Source organism: Gymnodraco acuticeps, unplaced genomic scaffold (assembly GCF_902827175.1).
Source record: "Gymnodraco acuticeps unplaced genomic scaffold, fGymAcu1.1, whole genome shotgun sequence".
NCBI classification, from domain to species: Eukaryota; Metazoa; Chordata; class Actinopteri; order Perciformes; family Bathydraconidae; genus Gymnodraco; species Gymnodraco acuticeps.
This window is the reverse complement of record NW_022990042.1, coordinates 3,313,259-3,333,472: the sequence shown is the minus strand read 5'-3', so window position 1 is coordinate 3,333,472 and position 20,214 is coordinate 3,313,259. Positions and strand designations below refer to the sequence as shown.

At 41.1% G+C, this 20,214-nt stretch overlaps 1 protein-coding gene across 10 annotated transcripts in view; it reads left to right on the top strand.

Moving 5' to 3' along the window:
- The first annotated feature begins 14,917 nt into the window (after positions 1 to 14,917).
- LOC117545512 (complement factor H-related protein 1-like) overlaps positions 14,918 to 20,214 on the top strand; it is a 48,993-nt gene continuing 43,696 nt past the window's right edge. For 3 of the 10 annotated variants that reach the window (XM_034215322.1, XM_034215320.1, XM_034215316.1), the window contains exons 1-6: positions 14,924 to 15,575; positions 15,775 to 15,966; positions 16,565 to 16,744; positions 16,841 to 17,029; positions 18,441 to 18,503; positions 18,651 to 18,749. In XM_034215322.1, the coding sequence (XP_034071213.1) occupies positions 15,518 to 15,575; positions 15,775 to 15,966; positions 16,565 to 16,744; positions 16,841 to 17,029; positions 18,441 to 18,503; positions 18,651 to 18,749 (781 nt within the window). In that variant the 5' untranslated portion in view covers positions 14,924 to 15,517. Of the gene's footprint in view, positions 15,576 to 15,774; positions 15,967 to 16,564; positions 16,745 to 16,840; positions 17,030 to 18,440; positions 18,504 to 18,650; positions 18,750 to 20,214 lie in introns of all 10 variants that reach the window. The other 7 variants (XM_034215325.1, XM_034215321.1, XM_034215326.1 and 4 more) reach the window with 6 other exon arrangements.

The following is a 20,214-nucleotide window of genomic DNA, read 5'->3' as shown; positions in this document are numbered from 1 at the left end:
AGCAAAGGTCAAGCCTTTCCTTTCTTTTAATGACTTTGAGAAAGTAATACATTGTTTTCTATCCACTAAACTGGATTACTGCAATGCTCTGTATATTGGAGTAACCAAGGCTTCCCTGTCTCGCCTACAGCTGGTCCAGAATGCTACTGCGCGCCTCCTTACAAGGACAGGCAGGCATGAACATTTTACGCCTGTACTCGCCTCGTTACACTGGCTACCAGTCTGTTTTAGAATCCAATTTAAAATGTCACTGTTCGCATACAAGGCCCTAAATGGTTTAGCCCCACCGTATACCTGGCAGATCTTTTAAAACCATACACACCCACACGGTCACTGAGGTCTGCTGACAGACTCCTTCTGGTAGTCCCAAAATCGAGGTTAAAGCAGCGAGGAGACAGAGCCTTTGCTGTTGCAGCTCCAAAGTTATGGAACAAATTACCCCTCCAGGTTAGACTTGCTCCAACTCTGCCTGTTTTTAAATCTCGTTTAAAAACCCACTTCTTTTCCCTGGCTTTTACAGACCAGGTATGACACTTTCCTCTTGCCACTATAGAGCGGGGTTGACGACACGCAATCCAAAACAATAAGCAGCCGAAGGTTTTAGTAAAAAAAATGTAATTTATTAACAAAGTATTGACTTAAAGTCTCAAAATAACAAATCTTAAACAATATTTCGGCGATATACTTTCCTATATAAACTAAACTATACTTTGTTTGCAGTCCAATTTGCAACACCAATCTTGCGTTCGAAAAACTGTTCCGCTCCCCGTCTCATCAGGTCTCCGAGCACGCCGGCTGTCCTCAATTACCTCACTTAAATACACACCGGAAGGTACACGGAAACAGATCATATTTACGACATAAAATAAACAATCACTTCATCAAAACATATTCACCACGGCAACACCTTCACCCCTCCATCACTAAATCATTTATCAAATTATGAATCGAAATAATAACTTTGTGGCTCTAACATACCGGCCCCTAATTGTTGACGCAGTAGCAAAACAATTAGTACATTATAATGACACCTTGTGTTCAATCAACTGCTTCCAGAAGCAGACAGAGCTTGTCAATTGGTCGCTGTAAGGTGCTACTCTTGGTTTTCACCAGACACTTCGGACAAGCCCTTTCGACCCTGACAATGTCCCGGCCCATTTGCCAGGAATTTCTTGGTGCTGTGTTATCCACGATGACGACGAGATCATTGGGGCAAAGGTTCCGTTTGGGGTTGTGTCATTTGACTCGCTGTTGCATGATTGGGAGATATTATTTTCTCCATCTCCTCCAGAAGAGATCTGCGAGGTATTGTGCCTGTCTCCATCTCCTCCGTGAGTACAAGTCCTCCTTGTGAAAGAGTCCAGGTGGCATAATCGGTTTTGACTTTAGCAGAAGGAGGTGATTTGGCGTGAGGGGTTCGAGATCGTTTGGGTCACTTGAAACTGTAGTCAATGGTCTGTCATTCATGATGCTCTCAACTTCGCACAAAGCTGTCTGTAGAGTCTCATCATCTAATCTCTGTTCTTTTAGAACGGAACACAGAATCTTTTTTACAGGTCTGATGAGCCTCTCCCAAACTCCACCATGGTGGGCTCCATATGGCGGATTAAAAGTCCATTTTACTCCGTCCCCGAGTAATGCATTTTGAATCTTGTGTTGATTCAGGTCTTTAAGAGCAGCTCTTTCTGTGCTCCCACAAAGTTTGTGCCGTTGTCGGTCCTGATGCTTGTCGCTTGTCACTTGCCCTCTGCCACATATGAATCTGCGCAAAGCATTGATGCAGGAGTCAGTGTCCAATGAGCTCGAAACTTCCAGATGTATGGCACGACTCACAAGGCAGGTGAAGATCACTCCCCAACGTTTTACATTTGCTCTGCCTCGTTTAACCTCCAGGGGTCCAAAGAAGTCGATACCCACATGAGTAAAGGGTGGTAGATCTGGAGACACCCGATCCTCTGGGAGGTCAGCCATTTTCTGCTCTCCAACTGTGGCTAGCATTCTTCGGCAGAAAACACAGGCTCTGATTATCTTTCTGGCTGCCGAGTTAGCACGAGGCAACCAGAATCTTTGATTTAGTCTTGAGAGCATGTGGCTTCTCCCCGAGTGTCCAATCTGCTGATGGATGTGGCCCAGGATCAGTTTGGATACAGTAGAGTCTTTGGGCAGGATAATGGGGTTCTTCAGATCCATTGGCATTGCTGATTTGCTTATTCGTCCTCCCACTCTTAGCATGCCTTCTACTAAGATTGGGTCCAGCTTCCTGATAGAGCTGCTTGCTCTTACTTGCCTTCTCCAAAAGTGCAAGTTCCTGAGAGAAGTGACGTCTTTGCTCAGAGTGAATTATTGACCTTTCAGCTTCTCTAATGTCCTCCACAGACAGATGTTGTGATCCAAATGTCAACTTTAGCTTGTTCATTTTGTCCTTTAAGGATTTCAAAAGAGTCCAATCTGGGGCAAGGTCAGCTTTTGCAGATTTCCTTCTTTGATTTAGCAGAAGAAGAATTCCCCTTAATTTAAGTATCCAAGCAACCCCTCTCTGCAGTCTGCTCCATGATGATTGTGAAGGACCAGGGTACAGAAAAACAGGAGTGCAGGTTGAGGTGCAAAAATACAGATTTTATTGACCCAATATATGTACAGTTTTAAGATGGGTAATAAAATCAATTAGGTTTAAACAAAAATGTGTAGATATCAACAGACACAATCTAGCATGTAAACGCATAAGCAGAACGTCACAAAAATGGGTGACATCCTGTGTGCTCTTCTGTCCAAGAGCAACTCACATACACACCACCCCCACCCCCTCATCTCCAGACTGCAGGAATTTATAGCACTACTGGTCAGTCCATTATTGCATGCAGGGAAAAGAGGCTCTAAAAAGGGGTGGCCTCTTCAAACACCCCTCAGGGTTTGAGAGGAATGGTGTAGTCCAATTAGCTGACACATCTATAAAGGCAGGTGTTTCCCATCAGCTCAGCCTTTTGCCAGGAGCAAGGTGAGCTGTAAGACACTGACAATAGGATTACACACAACACAAATCACAATAGATATTTTAAACAAGATTGCGTGCACTCAATCTAGCAAAATAAAGCTGTTTTAATCAATGCGTCTGTGTAATGTAAACAAAATCATAACCTTTACGATGTGTGTTCGTTTGTGAGGCTTGTAGCCCTCACAATGATTAATACTCAAACAGTTTGCTGGTTGGGTTGGTTTCGTGGACACTCAAACTGTTAACTGCTACGTCCTTTCTAACCTCTGGGTCCTCTGATGGAATGAGGCCCAGGTTCTTAGGTGTTTTTGGCCAATATTCCTTTTCCAGATACTTCGGTCCTGTTATCCACCTTGATGTCTTTAGAAAGTCTTCTACATGCAGCCCACGGGACGCGTCGTCGGCAGGATTGTCTATGGAGCTCACATGCCTCCACTGCTTCTCCTGAGACAGGTCCTTGATCACTGAAACTCTGTTTGCCACAAATGTGTGATATCGTTTAGTCTGGTTGCTGATGTATCCGAGGACAGAGGTGCTATCTGTCCAGAAGGTTGAGTCGTTGAGGTCCACTTTAAGCTCCCTTTTCAACATCCTGTCCACCTTTACTGCAAGTGTTGCTGCAGTAAGCTCCAATCTGGGAATAGTGATCTGTTTGAGTGGAGTCACTCTGGATTTTCCCAAAATAAATGAAACATGGACCCTTCCCATACTGTTTGTAAAGCGAAGATAGCTGGTGGTGCCGTAACCTTTTTTGCTTGCGTCACAGAAGTGATGAAGCTCTGCAGTCCTGATTGGTCCAAAGTTCTCAGGTTTCATACACCTGTCCACTTGAAATCTGCTAAGCTGTTCCAACTCTGTGATCCATTTCTGCCATTGTTTTGAGTATTCTTCTGGGATGGTTTCATCCCATCCACACTTTATCCTGCATAGCTCTTGGAGGATCTGCCTGGCTTTAAGGATAAATGGGGAGAGGAATCCTAATGGGTCGTAGATGGAACTGACTGTAGAGAGGATCCCTCTCCTGGTAAAAGCTCTGTTTTTGATATTGACTTTGAATATGAAGGAGTCTCTCTGTATCCCATTGGATTCCAAGTGCTCTTTCAATTTCAAAGTCCAGATCCTTGAATAGCTTTGCTCTGTGATGCTCAGGTATACTTGCAAGCACTTCACGGTTGTTACATACCCATTTGGTCAATGAGAAACCTCCTTTGGCGCATGCGTCTCTGAGGTCTCTGATAAGCTTAATAGCTTGTTCAACTGTGGCCACTGATTTGAGGCAATCATCAACGTAAAAGTTGGAATTGATTGTTTCAGTTACCTCTTCGTCGTACTTGAAGCTGTTGTCTTCTGCCACTTGTCTGAGAGCATAGTTAGCAATGCTAGGTGAGGAGACGGCGCCAAAGAGGTGGACCTTCATTCTACAGTTGCAAGATAAAGTATGTGAACCCTTTGGAATTACCTAGATTTCTGCATAAGTTGGTAATAAAATGTGTTCTGATCTTCATCTAAGTCACAACAATAGACAAACACAGTCTGCTTAAACTAATACCACACAAACAATTATATGTTTTCATGTTTTTATTGAACACACCATGTAAACATTCACAGTGCAGGGTGGAAAAAGTATGTGAACCCCTAGGCTAAAGACTTCTTCAAGAGCTAATTGGAGTCAGGAGTCAGCCAACCTGGAGTCCAATCAATGAGACGAGATTGGAGGTGTTGGTTAAAGCTGTCCTGCCCTATAACAAATACGCACCAGTTTTGAATTTGCTATTCTTAAGAAGCATAGCCAGATGTAAACCATGCCTCGCACAAAATAGCTCTCACAAGACCTACGATTAAGAATTGTTGACTTGCATAAAGCTGGAAAGGGTTACAAACGTATCTCTAAAAGCCTTGATGTTCATCAGTCCACGGTAAGACAAATTGTCTATAAATGGAGAAAGTTCAGCACTGTTGCTACTCTCCCTAGGAGTGGCCGTCCTGTAAAGATGACTGCAAGAGCACAGCGCAGAATGCTCAATGAGGTGAAGAAGAGTCCTAGAGTGTCAGCTAGAGACTTAAAGAAATCTCTGGCACATGCCAACATCTCTGTTGACGAATCTACGATACGTAAAACACTGAACAAGAATGGAGTTCATGGGAGGACACCACGGAGGAAGCCACTGCTGTCCAGAAAAAACATTGCTGCACGTTTGAAGTTTGCAAAAGAGCACCTGGATGTTCCACAACACTACTGGCAACATATTCTGTGGACAGATGAAACCAAAGTTGAGTTGTTTAGAAGGAACACACAACGCTATGTGTGGAGAATCCAAAGGGTTCACATACTTTTTCTTGCAGCTGTATATGCCTCCAATTAATTTTCAGTGTCTCCATCCGGCCACCACAGAAACCTAAGGAAGTCTTTCTGCTCTCTCTGGACTTGCACTTGATAGAACATTGCCTCGATGTCCCCCATGAAAGCAATGTGTTCTTGGCGGAATCTAAGCAGAACTCCAATGAGAGTGTTCGCCAGGTATAGACCCTGGAGAAGTTCCTTGTTAAGAGATGTGCCTTTGCATGATGCAGTGCAGTCAAACACAACTCTAAGTTTGTGCTTTTGTTGATGGTAAACACCGTGGTGAGGTATGTATCATATCTGTCCATCATTCCTGTTAAGCTGTTCTGGTGGCACTCTCTCTGCATAACCCTTTTTTAACACATCCTCCATGAATGTTTTGTATTCCATGGCATATTCTGCATCCCTCTTAAACCTCTTTAGGAGATTTAGAGTACGTTGTTTTACCATTTCGTAGTTGTCAGGCATAACTATGTCCTTTTTTCGAAAAGGCAAGGGTAGGTGATAGTGTCCATCCTTGAGTTCCTCTGAGCTTGATGCTATCTCCATGAACCTTTTGTCTTCACCTGACATTTCCTTCTTCTCTTCATAATCTCTTTCCGAGAAGTCCTGATTGTATTGTGTGATGAGGAGATCATTCAGGCTGGCTACTGATATTCTGTTGACCATTGTGACCACAGGTCCGGATTTCACAGCAGTACAAGCGTTGAGTGGTCCATGTACCACCCATCCAAACACTGTCCTGACTGCATATGGTCCATTTCCTTGACTTCTTATTATGTCCCAAGGTTCCATTGCCTTAGGAACATCAACTCCTATTAGAAGCTCTATGTCAGCATCAATTTCTTTCAGCTGTATTTCACTTAGATAAGGCCATCTTTCCAGATCCTTTTGGGTAGGTACATTTTCTTTTGAGACAGGAATCTTAGGCTGCAGCCACACGAGGACAAAAACGTCCGTTTGCATTACTGTTTAGTGTCATATAGACCATTCGGCCACACGAGGACGACCGCATACGGCACTAAACGACTGAGGAAACGATAACGGGTCCCAAGGTGGATAGAACGGCATACGCAACGCTCTGGGGGGTCAAACAGCTCCGTGTGTGCGCCCTATACGATCATTTTCTGATAATGATTGCGCAATAGCCCCGCCTCTCCCCACCTCTGCTGCTCACCTCCGCGTACCCCGCGCCATTGCTGATGTGTTTCGCCACCAACAACAACAACAATGGCGGATCGCAGAGTTGCTATCGTGCTCCGGACGCTACTGACCAGGCTACAGTTATTTGTGCAACATCTACAGCAGACTTACACATCCGGGGGGGATCTTACTCGCTGCTTTTGTGGATATGTACTGCAGCTTCAGCGATCATTTTCTGATAATGACTGCGCAATAGCCCCGTCTCTCTCCACCTCTGCTGCTCACCCCCGCGTCAAAGTAAACTGCACACTGAATTCAGATTATTTATCTTTCTCTCGATATGGACATAAACCCGAGTGAAGTCTAATCTGACAGGACGGAGACACCTCTCAAACTACCTAGTTATAAATATGTTTATTTTTACTGTCGGCCGGGTCACTCATTACTGGATCAGCTGCTGCATGAGACAGATACTGGCGCGGTCCGAAGAGAGGGAGGAAAAAGAGAGGCTCCATGTATTTTATTATTATATTATATAGAGTCGTTATTCATTTGTTTTAAAGCTCAATAAATAACAAAGAAGACATTTGACCGGCAATTTTATAATTTTGTCGGAAGATTTAAACTTTAATACACGTTGACTGGCAAAAAACTCTGCCCGGTTCCCTCGGCCCCCACCGCGGAGAATAAACAGAAGGGCAACCATGACAACCATGCTTCTTCGCTGCTTTTGTGGAGGAAGTTACAGCGCCACGTACAGGCTCCTGCATATGTACTGCAGCTTCTCCAGCGGTTGGAGCTAAACGGAGCGGTCTCGTGTGGGCAGACACTATCCAGATAACTATTGCGTGTGGACGGAAGCTTGTTTGCGATTGCGTTTGCGTTAATCCTATGCGTTTAGCCGTTTTCGTCCTCGTGTGGCCGGGGTCTTACTCTGTGTGTACACCTGAGGTAGGTCAAGGTAAGTACTGCCATCTAAATGTCCCATCTCCAATCCTTTGTAACTCTTTACAAGTCGTTCCTGACCCATTGTTCGTAGAACGACTGTCGTTTTTCGTGCTTTGGGATTTAGCTGTCTCATTAGATTCTCTGTGCAGAATGACGCTGAACTGCCGGGATCAAGAAAAGCATAGGTTGAGATAAACTTATATCCTTTGTGAACCTTGACTCGAACAGGCACTATGGCTAGGGCACAATCCCTACCGGCCCCAGTGGCTTCACCAGCCGAGACAAGTGCACTGTTGACCCAAGCTCCTTTTGTTTCAGTAGGGGGAGGCTTTTGTAGAAGTGGACTGTCAATGTGAAGTATTGTTGGGTGACTCTTTTGACATGTCAGCCTTTTCCTACAATTCCTGCCCTCATCAAACATCCAAAACAATAACCATTTATCTTCAAAAAGTCAACCTTTTCCTTGTGTGGATGATTTTTGAACTGATGGCAATCAGTCAGCAGTGCTTGCCTTTACAAAAGTAGCAAAAAGAGGCAGGACTGCTCCCTTGTGGTTGTTTGAAGGTGCAACACTGCTCTGTGTTTGATGGTGCGGCGCTGCTCTCCTAATCACATGCTGCTGCGATGATGGTGGCGAAGCTGCTGCCTCTACTTTTAGGTGTTCTGTGGCTCATGGGTTGGCTCCTCGTGGCCATCCTTGGGCTAGAGATGTGGCGATCCTGTATATCCCCAAATAATGGGTCCAGGAGTATTTTAGCTGGTTTTTCCATAAGCTCCACAAGGTCACGAAATCTAGCTCTCTTCTTTGTTCTCTGTAATATATCATAAGCCACTGTCCGCCATTTTTCTCGCAGTTTGTAAGGGAGTTTAGATACTATTGATCTTAGAGTGGAAGGAATATCTAGTTCATCCATGTACTGTAAATCTTGCATAGCATTGCAGCAGCCTCTTAAATACATTGCATATGCCTGAAGCGCTTTGCCATCATCCGGTCTAATTGATGTCCAGTTCATTGCCTTTTCCAAATAAGCGCTGGTTACTTTGATCTCGTCCCCAAAGTGCTCCTTTAACAGCTGTTTGGCTTCTGTGTAACTTCTTTGGGTATCCATATGCAGGCAGCTGCGAACGAGATCTTTGGGCTGGCCGGAAGTGTACTGGTCGAGAAAGTAGAGCCTGTCATGACTGCTAGCTGTTTTATCCTCAATAAGGTGTTCGAAAGCTCGCATAAAGGACTGATATTCAAGTGGATCACCATCAAACACTTTTATCTCCATTGTTGGTAACAAGGTAAGTTTCTGCTGCATAATGATGAGGTCAGCAATATCTCTCTGTCTCTGTATAACAGTGTCAAGGTTATCATGGATTTCATTGCGTTGGGTGGAGCTATGCATTGTGGGCATTTTGAAAGGTCTAAACTGTGTTGTGGGTTGCTGAGGGCTGCGAAGATTAATGACAGTCCTCTGAAGTGGTGTTTTAGGCACTGTACCCAATGGCATGAACTCCATGGCTGAGATTTCAGGATCCAAAGTGTCTGTGCTTTTTTCTTTGTTTTCCTCCAGATAAGCATTCATGCCATCTTGAATTTGATACTCCATTTTTCCTCCACATCAATGATTTGCAGAACCTTTATTTTAGCAGCAGATGCTGCAATTTCTGTGTCCAGTTCCATTTGTTCCAGTTTTTGTTCCAGTTCAGCTTTTAGTGTTGCTTGTGGTAATATCAGTGCATGTTTGTCCTTTAACCCAGCTGCTCTGGCTAGCAGGGCAGCCTTTTCAGCAGACGCTCTTCTATATGCTGAGGAGACTGAAGAGGTTTTTGAGCTCCTTGACTTGTGTGAAACATTAGAGATGCTGTCATGGGGATGAATCTTTGATTGTGCAATTGTTTCTCTTTTCCACACATCCACACAATATTCAAAATGTGTTATTTTTGGCTCAAACCAGTCCACATGATCCTCCTCTCTCTCTTCCTCTGATAAAAGCTGTTGTACGGATTCATGAACACTGCACAAGTCATTTATATTTTGTTTAAACATCTCCAAAGCTTCATTCACATGTTCCACATTCCCATCCTCCACAAGCAAGGCCTTAATTTCGTTCATTTTCCTTGTGCATGCTCCTAATTTCCCACTGCGGGAGGCTTTGAGTAATTTTAACAATGTTTCTGCTTCAGCAGAAGTTCTGGGATCGTCCGACATTATTTATTTATTTATTTGTTTTTAGGCCGTGCGTGAAAGACGTTGCGCTCCTTTAATGAGTGTCACAGAGCACGCCTACTGGCTTCCTTTGTTGCACAAACAAATTCAATCACATTCTTTTCACAGACGATCCACAGGTATTTACAATCCTCCTCCAATGTGTGCATCGCCGTTATGATTTCCTCTTAGACTTTAACACATCCGACATTCCAATCAATGAGTACACGGATTTATTTACTCACGACCGGCCCAGTCTGTCAGCTCCGGTGTGTCCCTCTTTTCCGGTGATCCAAACGGTGTGTGTCTCTTCCTTACGGAGTTTTTCGACTTGATGTAATGGCATCAAGGGTTTCCTCTTGCCACTATAGAGCGGGGTTGACGACACGCAATCCAAAACAATAAGCAGCCGAAGGTTTTCAGTCATAAAAATGTAATTTATTAACAAAAAAGTATTGACTTAAATAGTCTCAAATTAACAAATCTTAAACAATATTTCGGCGATATACTTTCCTATATAAACTAAACTATACTTTGTTTGCAGTCCAATTTGCAACACCAATCTCTGTCTGCAATTTGTGTTCGAAAAACTGTTCCGCTCCCCGTCTCATCAGGTCTCCGAGCACGCCGGCTGTCCTCAATTACCTCACTTAAATACACACCGGAAGGTACACGGAAACAGATCATATTTACGACATAAAATAAACATTCACTTCATCAAAACATATTCACTACGGCAACACAAATCACCCCTCCATCACTAAATCATTTATCAAATTATGAATCGAAATAATAACTTTGTGGCTCTAACAATACATTATAAAGGAAAACATTTAATGGAATATCATAATATATCATGATTTATGTTTTATTAAACTGAACCACAGAAATGAATGCCATTATGTTAACAGTGCCTTTTTTTACACACACTGGCACAAAACGTAATCTTTATCATATCCTCATTCAGCTCACTTCTACTGCCTTGGAATTGTATGTGTTAGAAGAAAATCTTAAAGGAAGGAAGGAGTAGTGTGGCAAGATGGATGATAACCAGTGTGGAGACTAACGCGTTACAAAGTAACGTCGTTATTTTTTGTCAGTAACTAGTACTCTAACGCATTACTTTATAAATTCAGTAACTCAGTTACCGTTACTACATGGTGCGTTACTCCGTTACTGCGTTAGTTAGTTTTTATATAGTCAACAGCCAGGCGAACAGAGATGAAAACTGTACTTAAGTACAGTACTTGAGTAAATGTACTTTGATACTTCCTGTGTCACATGTGGAGACGGGCTGTGGGCGTGTTTGTGTTGTTTACTAACAAGACTATCATGGCGGCGGCGGAGCTCAAGTCTAGTTTCTCCACCTGGAGATATTCTCACTATTTCACTTTTATCGAGCACAAAGAAAATAACGTTTCTGTTAAATGTAAGTTGTGTCTTGGCGGGTCAAAGATCCTATCTACTGCCCAAACCAGTCATTCAAATCTCTTAAAACATCTGCAAAAACAACATGCTGGGACGAAGCTAGTAGCTAAGACCACAGAGACTCAGCCGACGCCACTCCACCTCCACCTAAGCAACAGCGGCTGGATTTTAACAAAGGGACTGCTGGCCAGGGAAAAGTCGATAAAGCCATTGCACGGTATGTTGTAGAACACATGCAGGCTATTGCTACAGTGGAGTCACCCGCTTTCAGGGAGCTAGTTAGCATGATAGCATGTCCGGGCGGCACACGGCATATGGGACGGAAAACTTTTTCCAACTACCTGGAGAAAGAATATACAAAAATGGAAAGCCAGCTAATATCGATGCAATCCAGATTGCATATAATGCATGTCAAGTTGATCAACAGATTGTATTATTCTCCAATGCAATAACAGTACTGAAATGAAGGCTATAAGGGCATTAATGGGAGGCCTTTTGTTAAGTAACCAAAACGTTACTTTTCACAGTAACGCATTACTTTTTTGTAACTGAGTTACTTTTGAAATGAAGTAACTAGTTACTGGTTTTCAGTAACTAGCACAACACTGATGATAACAAGAAAAAACCTTCCTCATCAATGGGCGAGTTGTGTCAGGCAGACAGTGGAGAGAGAAATCAATACAGATCTCTGGAGGCCTCACACACACAGACACACACAGGACAAATTGCCTCCTTCCTCTTTACAACATCCGACCCTACTTCACTTTCCTCAGCAGAGTAATTGCTTAGTGCAGCTTTTTGATGATTTCGTCCAGTAAGACCTTGTGGCCTTCATATTGAAGCAATAGGGCTGCCCCAGTCTAAGCAGATTTTGGTAACACTTACATTTGTATGTCGCTTATGGATAAATTAATTAAAGAGGACATATAAAATGTTCGAAAAGGTCTCTATTTTCCTCATACTGCCTGTGCTGCAGCACCTCTTTTCACCCTCTGTCTGAAACCAGAGCCCAGTCTGCTCTTGTGGTTGGGTGATGTCCCACCCCCTTAGCCTATAAGTACAATGTGTCGGAGCGCCATTAGGAGTGTGAGTGTTACATCGTGAAGTCATTGTGTTACTGAAGTAAACAAAGGGGTACAATGGAGGCATTTCAGGCAAAAAGAAACAGCAGAAACTAAAGGCATAAAATGAACACAAATAGGCTGTCACATAAATAAAGATATTTGCAATTTTCTATGTGAAGCACTTTTATTTTAATGTTTTTTTGTTGTTGTTCCAGTCCAACTTAATTGTACCTATTTTTAATAAGTTTGGATAAGCTGCATTTTTAGGTTTCTTAAGCCTTCTTGTGAAGACAAATCTATTTTCAATATTGTAAAAAAATGAATGTTTAATGTCCTGGAAAACAAAACAATATTTAAAAATGTTTGGGTTAGTAATTCATGGACTAACTAAATGTTCACATCATAACTCATCAACATTAGTAGTAATTATTTGAATATATAATTTGGAGGAAGTTTCCTTATGTTGTTTTTGATCAAATGTTGTTTTTCCTCCAAATGTCACCTCTTTTTCTGCAGTGTGAGCTTTGACCTCCCTGTGTTTGGTGTTGCATAATGCTGACCTCCGATCACAGCAGTCCGGGAAATCATTTTGAAATGTTGACTCTAAAGAAATGAAGGGGGGGGGGGGGGGGGGGGGGGGGGGATACGCGATGTCAGTTTGAGGTACCATCACAAACTCAAAATACACAAAATTAGAGTTAAAGCTTTCATATTTCATTATGTTTCATTATCTTTCATGACTTTGTAATCAGATTAAGGTACTGTTAATTATTTAAAAAATAAGGAGATAATACCAGAAATCATTATGACTATTATAACGTTCTTTTAGGGTGTTTCAACTTACTGGTGTTGAAGATAACCATGATATTTAAAGTATTGTTTAAAACCCACATTGGATAATATAGTTTGAGTATAACTGTGCCTATTCAATCATTTTAGTTTATTTTCCATTCTCCCTTCCATGAATTCAATACAAACAGCTGAGTGTCACTCTTAAAAGAAATGTAGCACAATAAACAAAGGAAAAAACGAATTTGACTGAATTTATATACATACTGCTATATCATGTAGTGAACATCTGATTATGAGAAAGCACTTTATTCTTACGATTAAGAAGAACTCATAATACCAAAACTACTTACTGATATGACTTTCTGTTTGTATCATAGCTCCAGACACAGGGATTTTAGCCTTTGCAGACCATGTACATGCACAACAACTGATAGAGCACACTTCAGGAGAGGGGAAAGCCCAAAAAGCATAATAGGGCCTCTTTAACTGCTTTAGATGCAGTTACTTTACTAAATAGATTTTTTCTAAGTTTATAAAATGTGATATTTTGTTATAAATTAACCCTCTAACGCATACTGTTGCCCGAAGGCAACAAACCACTTTTTTCGACCTCACACTGGCCCTCTAAATATTTTAATTTTTTTAAATATACACAATGTCACCTGACATGCTGGTGTCCAATACAATGAGGGAATTATATGGGTGTGGCATTTTGTCTGGGGGTGGAGCAGTCCTTTCTGCAAGCAAAACTGCAGGGGACTCAGGGCCACCACTTGGTAAGATACATTTCACTTTTTAACATATTAGAATTGTACACAACTTAAAATAAAAAATACATGCATGTGCATGAATACGTAAAGAAGTATATTTGATTGTTTGAAGACTTATTATGTATTTATCAATTAGCTAAAACTATGTTTTTTTGTTCGTTGCCTCAGAGCAACACTGTGCCACTTGATCACTTTTTTCCAGGCAATATCATACAAGTGTGCTCAGCTATAAAATGATAAACCTAATCAATGTTTTTACCTCTACTGATATTTACAGGAAATGGACAACAAAACATGTTATGGGCAGAAGGGACACGGTCAGGCTGTTAGGGCTATTCCGTCTGACAGTGAGGACAGTGAAGGTCAACATAGGGTTAGGCACACAGACACACACACATAGACACAGGCACACACACAGACACAAACACACACATAGACACACACACAGATACACACACACACAGACAAACACAGACACACACACACACACACACACACACAGAGAGACACACACATACAAACACATACATACACACACACATGCACAGACACACACACATACATACACAAACACGCACACAGAGAGACATACAAACACATACACACAGACACGCACACACACTCACACTCACACACACCCACACGGAGACACACATACAAACACATACACACACACACACATACACACACACATACATACACACAGACACACACAGACACACACACAGAGAGACATACAAACACATACACGTCACACACACACATACACACACACATACATACACACAGACACACAGACACACACAGACACACACACACACAGAGAGACATACAAACACATACACGTCACACACACACACACACACGTACATACACACAGATATACACACACAAACACAGACACACACACGCACAGACACACACCCACCCACACACACACACACACACACAGAGACATACAAACACATACACACACACAGAAAACCTTTTGAATTCATATAGAGTTGTTTTTTCTATTTCTTCTGAATGGTAGAAATCCTTGGTGTTTCAATACCCACGTAGCACAGTGTTGCCCTGAGGCAACAAACCAACCCCTGGTTGAGGGGTGAGGGGGGGGGGGTCACATTTTATAATTGATATAATATCAGGGACCCCTAAGCTCCTAAAACACATGGTGAAACATTTTTTTCCTCCCAAAATAAAAAGTCATGCCATAGAGGGATAAACAAGCAAAACCTTTGTACAAGAACAGATTGAAGTCCATAAATCAACTAGCCGATTGAGAGAAAATGTATTTGCATCTATACATATTTGTTTTTGAATAATTTGTAGTTTTGGGGTATACAAATGTTTCTGCATTAAGTACTTTTCCATTTAACACTTTAACAGCATGTTACTGATTATACATTTACCTGATTTACATTTTCAATGCAGGAATTTTTTATTTCAAAGTGGTATACATCATGTACTTTTATTCAAGCAGAGGATCTGAATACCTATTCTACCTCTGCATAACTCCAGCTTACTATCACTCATTTAGAAACATCCCCATCATTTTGAATAAGTCATAAAATGAGACATCAAATAGGACCAATTTAGTCTTTTTAGAAGTACAGTTACCCCAGATGTATCTCTGATTAATACGCAATATGTTTTTGTGATATTTGCTGCAGTTCACATCGGTGTGTTGGGCTCGGAGCAACAGCGTGACGTCAGAGTCAAAGACACACATTGCCTAACTTTTTGGGGTTGACCCCGACAATAATTAACCTGATCTGATTGTACAATCCTGATCGGAGTGTACTTCACTCTGCTTTGTCCTGCAGTATTTTAATTCCTGAAAAAATGTCTGTGGGATATCTAGGATTTGTTCTTCTGCTTTGGTTCCCAGGAGTGCTGCATGGTAAGAACATTACATTCTGTCACCTATCATTTTTAGTTCAAGTGTTTTATTATCCCCCAGTCAGAGCTGGTTGATGTCGCCAGGGAAAAGAAAGTTTGGGGCTCTCTGCTGGAACTGCTACCCCCGCGACCCGACCACAGATAAGCGGGAGAAGATGGATGGATGGTGTTTTATTATAGTGCTCTCTTACTTGTTTCAGCACACAATGAAACCCAGAACTGTACTGCTTCCAGTCTGAGTCAAGGTTATGTTGTCCCTGAACAAAAAACGTACCTTCATGAAGCAACGCTCACTTACGCCTGTGATAACGGACTTAAACCAGCAGTGGAGGGCTGGTGGGCGACAAGCAAATGTCAAAATGGCAAATGGTCTCCTGATCCCCAATGTATAGGTACGTTTTTAATAATTTCTCTGTTGGTTTGTTTAAATAACCCACTCTATGTTGTGTTTTTCAGGGTTAATGTGTAATACTTTGCTTTATAGTTTTATTTTCATTTAATTTCTGATTTTGATTGAAAGGATAGTCCTGCTTTTTTATGACACTGTAGAGACTTTTTAATTATTATTACATGTTTTGTAACCAGCATTTTTCCATCCATTCTCACCAATAAACAGATGTGAATTATACAAACACCAACACAACCCGGCGGCACACAGATTTTACCATAACATTTCAAGAGTAGGCAAAGATTCCTTTTTGTTACATTTCTGAATGATGCTAGTTGATTTTGGCCTAACTTACTTAATATCCAACAATGAAATAAATATATGAGTTCTGGTTAAATGTTACAAAAATGTTTGCTTTATTAAAACCGTAGAGATATTTTTCATGCAAATAATGACATTTTAAAAATGAAAAGACGGTGAGAAGGTATACTTTTTTGTTCTTGAAAAAGTCTTTGGGGGCCCTAACGTCCAAAGGACAATGCATAGGAGCTGTCGTGTTCTGCACTTTATTTCAAATTGTATTCATTTATTTTCCAACTCAGATGAAAAAGCCTGTGTGTCACTGACTATCCCAAATGGAAACTACGATGCAAGCACAGATGGTTGGTATGGGGACAGAGACAAAATCAGGGTAAAATGTGACGAAGGATATGAACACAAAGACCATGACGCAGCAGCGCAGTGTAGTGACGGAGCATGGGTCTCTGTGCCAATCTGTGAAAGTAAGTCAGTCTTATTCATTTTTTTAAATGTCAGTTACCAGAATCAAATCAGTATCTAAATCTTAAATCCACTTTACACAATAACCTCATTTTCAGGGAGTACCGAATCATGTGGTGATCCCCCTAAAAAAAAACATGCAGTCATCATTGGTAAGGGATACCAGGAGGTGTTTGCTGCAAGCTCAAAACTGCAGTATAAGTGTGAAGATGGATATACTGCAGAGGGAGCAGACACCAAAACAATCTTTTGCATCTTAGGAAACTGGACTGAAGGCCCAACGTGCAGTAAGTTGGCAATTTACTGAGAAATGCGCCAATAAGAATACTTTTTATTATTTCTGTGTCATTATGGATTGGTGAATTATCAGATGTTACAAATGGCCCTTGTCCAAAATTAAATGGCTCCCATGGTCTAAATTAAGCAAATATTGCAGAATTTAAGGTGAAGTCAACTACTGATTCAACAATAATTAGAAATAATAATAAAATAAACTTGATGCATGGCCATTTCAAATAGTGAAAAGCATTAGAAAATGGCTCTATTAGACTATGAAACTACTATATAAATAGATTAAAAATACACTTTATGTAGAAATGTTATTTAACACAAAACACTTAAATTGTTAGAAGAAGAGACAAATCGTATTAAGCAAGTCAGGGTCCGTGTAACACAGCATTACAATTGCCCTCAAATGTACCATATATGACAAAAGCTACCCTGCAACTAAGCTATCATTTGACATATATATCAAATGTAAGACAACAGAATGGTTATTAAAACCGGACAGATTCAAATAAAAAATGCATAAAAAGGACGAGACTAATACTGAAGATAAAATATAATACTTTTAGGCCTATACTTCAAAAGTCTTGCAAAAAAACGTTGAATAGTATGAGTGGATTAAGAAATATTCAAATGACTAAAAAACTATTTTATAATTGTTGTTAGGATAATGTGCTTTACTAGGGCAAACTAGTACAGTACAGAAAGAATACTGCTCTTTTATTTCCATGCGGGTTAGGATACAGGCTGTAGGAACTGGGTGTAATAATAATAATAATATATAATATTTTTATAGCGCCTTTCAGGAAACCCAAGATCGCTTTACAAGTCGGGTAGGGGGGGGGGGGGGGGGAGTAGGGGGAAAAAGGCAGACAGGTTAAGGGGGTGGGGGTAGGGAAGTAGCGGAAAAATAAACCTATTAAACTAACTATACAGTAGCGAGTAGTGCTGCCGGAGCGCACCGGAACGCCGGCTCAGCTCAGTGATGTAAATGCACACCTTTATATGATCATTATAGTTATACAAAAATAACAGAATAAATGAAAAACAGGTATGAAATACTATATGACGATAAAACAAGAGTACAGTTTAAAAGGGGAGTGATTTGTAAAATATCCATGAAGAAAAAGAAAATCTGTTTACAGTTCTGTTTCATATGGGTGTTGACCCTCCCTAGAGGATGTTCCCCCACTTAAATCATGTTCAGATGGATAGGATACTAGATACAATTGCACACTTCTTGTGTCCATATCTTTCGCTTTTGGTCGTCATGCCACAACCGTGCGTGTGCATGCATGCACGAGTCATGGGTGCGCTAAAAAAAATAGTAAAAGATAAAGCTCTGTGTGTATTTAAACCTGCTTAAAAGGACTTGGTTCTCTCGTCCTTTAAATGTAATATGTTGTGCTTCAGAGGTGGGAACAGGTGGAAGACACACTACATCTGCTGGCAGTGGGGTACAACCTGCAGGTGGAGGTAGTTTACTGATTTATAATCGTATTGATTATGAATCAGTAAACTACCTCCACCTGCAGGTTGTATGACTATGACATATGAGTTAATCCAATTATCTAACCACTTCATATGTATAGGCCTTGATATTTATTTTATATGTCCACTCAGACAGAATACCTGATACTGGACATGGTGGAGCCACAGTGGGAGGAACAGATGGAGGAGACACTACTTCTGCTGGCAGTGGGCGACAACCTGCAGGTCGAGGTAGTTTACTGATTCATAATCAATACGATGTATTTTCTCCAACACCCACCCAGGCAACAGTACTGGACATGGTGGAGCCACAGTGGGAGGAAAAGGTGGAGGACACATTACATCTAGTTAATCCAATTATCTAACCACTCCATATGGAGGCCTATGAAATGTCCACTCAGACAGAAGACCCGATACTGGACATGGTGGAGACACAGTGGGAGGACACATTACATCTATTGGCAGTAGTTTATTGATCAGTATTAAATATGAGTGGGTAAATGCATTGATCTGATCTCTCCATAAACGTATCTGAAGGCCTATGTCTTACATCAGACGGTAGTGGGATGACTTCTGCTAGAAGAAGGTAGTTTTAAAAAACGGGTAGCTCACTGGCTCTCATGACACTCAAAAGCGGTCAGTCAGTTAACTCCAATTGGAAAAGTGAATGTGAGCAAACAACAGCTAATTAAGAGAAACAATTACACTCTACTAGATCTGACTACAGAGAGTGTTAACAACATTACACTGTATGGCTGACGTTAGCTTTTACATTTCAAACTAACATCAACTTGCGTTCACAAACATCATTGTTAACAAATGTCCCTGTTGCTAAATATATTTGTTGTTATATCTGATGTTATCTAAAATAAATCTAAATAGGGCATAAGACAGCACCCACTACCCATTTTGTATAGAAAATAATGCATCAATTTGAGTTATAGATCATCTTTAGTCTATCTGTCTGAGAATATTCTTTACGACCAACCAACTTGTTTGATTTTATGGTTAATTAACGACATGTATGGTGATGACTTCTGCTGACATGAACCATGAAGACAAATCATAGGTTTGTTATTTTGTTGTTAAACATCTCAGCTCAGTTTTGATGATTTCAAAATGATTGGCATGAAGTCCGTCAACTTTCCGACACTTAGCTAAAGCATCAAAAGACGCTGTCAAGCCTTTGTGATCACGCTCTGTATAATGTGCGCAACACAGATGCTCCTGTTTTCTGCCGCTATCATAATGCAGTAACTATTTCTACAGTAAAAACCGTGTCTTCCACTCCTGAGAAACTTCAAGAAACGGGCTCCTACATTACAAAGCAAAATGCCTTTCCTTCCTTCTTTTATTAAATGGTGCTGTTACTGCTTCCTGATGTCCAGTGGTCTCCAGTCGGTGAAATACATGGAGCTTGTGCCAGTTCCTCTGCTTTCTTTGCCTTTTTACTGCCATACAATTCATGGTAAACATATGAGCTGTAATTATAGGAGGACGTTATCAATTAGTATGTGAATAGTCTGCGTAGATATTTTAAAAAGGTTTAGGTTTCCAGATAAATCTCAAGCGTTAACACGTGAACTTTGACCGGCCTGTTTTTAAAGTTAAATGGAAATATTTAATAGCCTCTTTTTGATTTTAGATGCCAACTGTGGAAAAAATACGCACCAGTTTTGAATTTGCTATTCTTAAG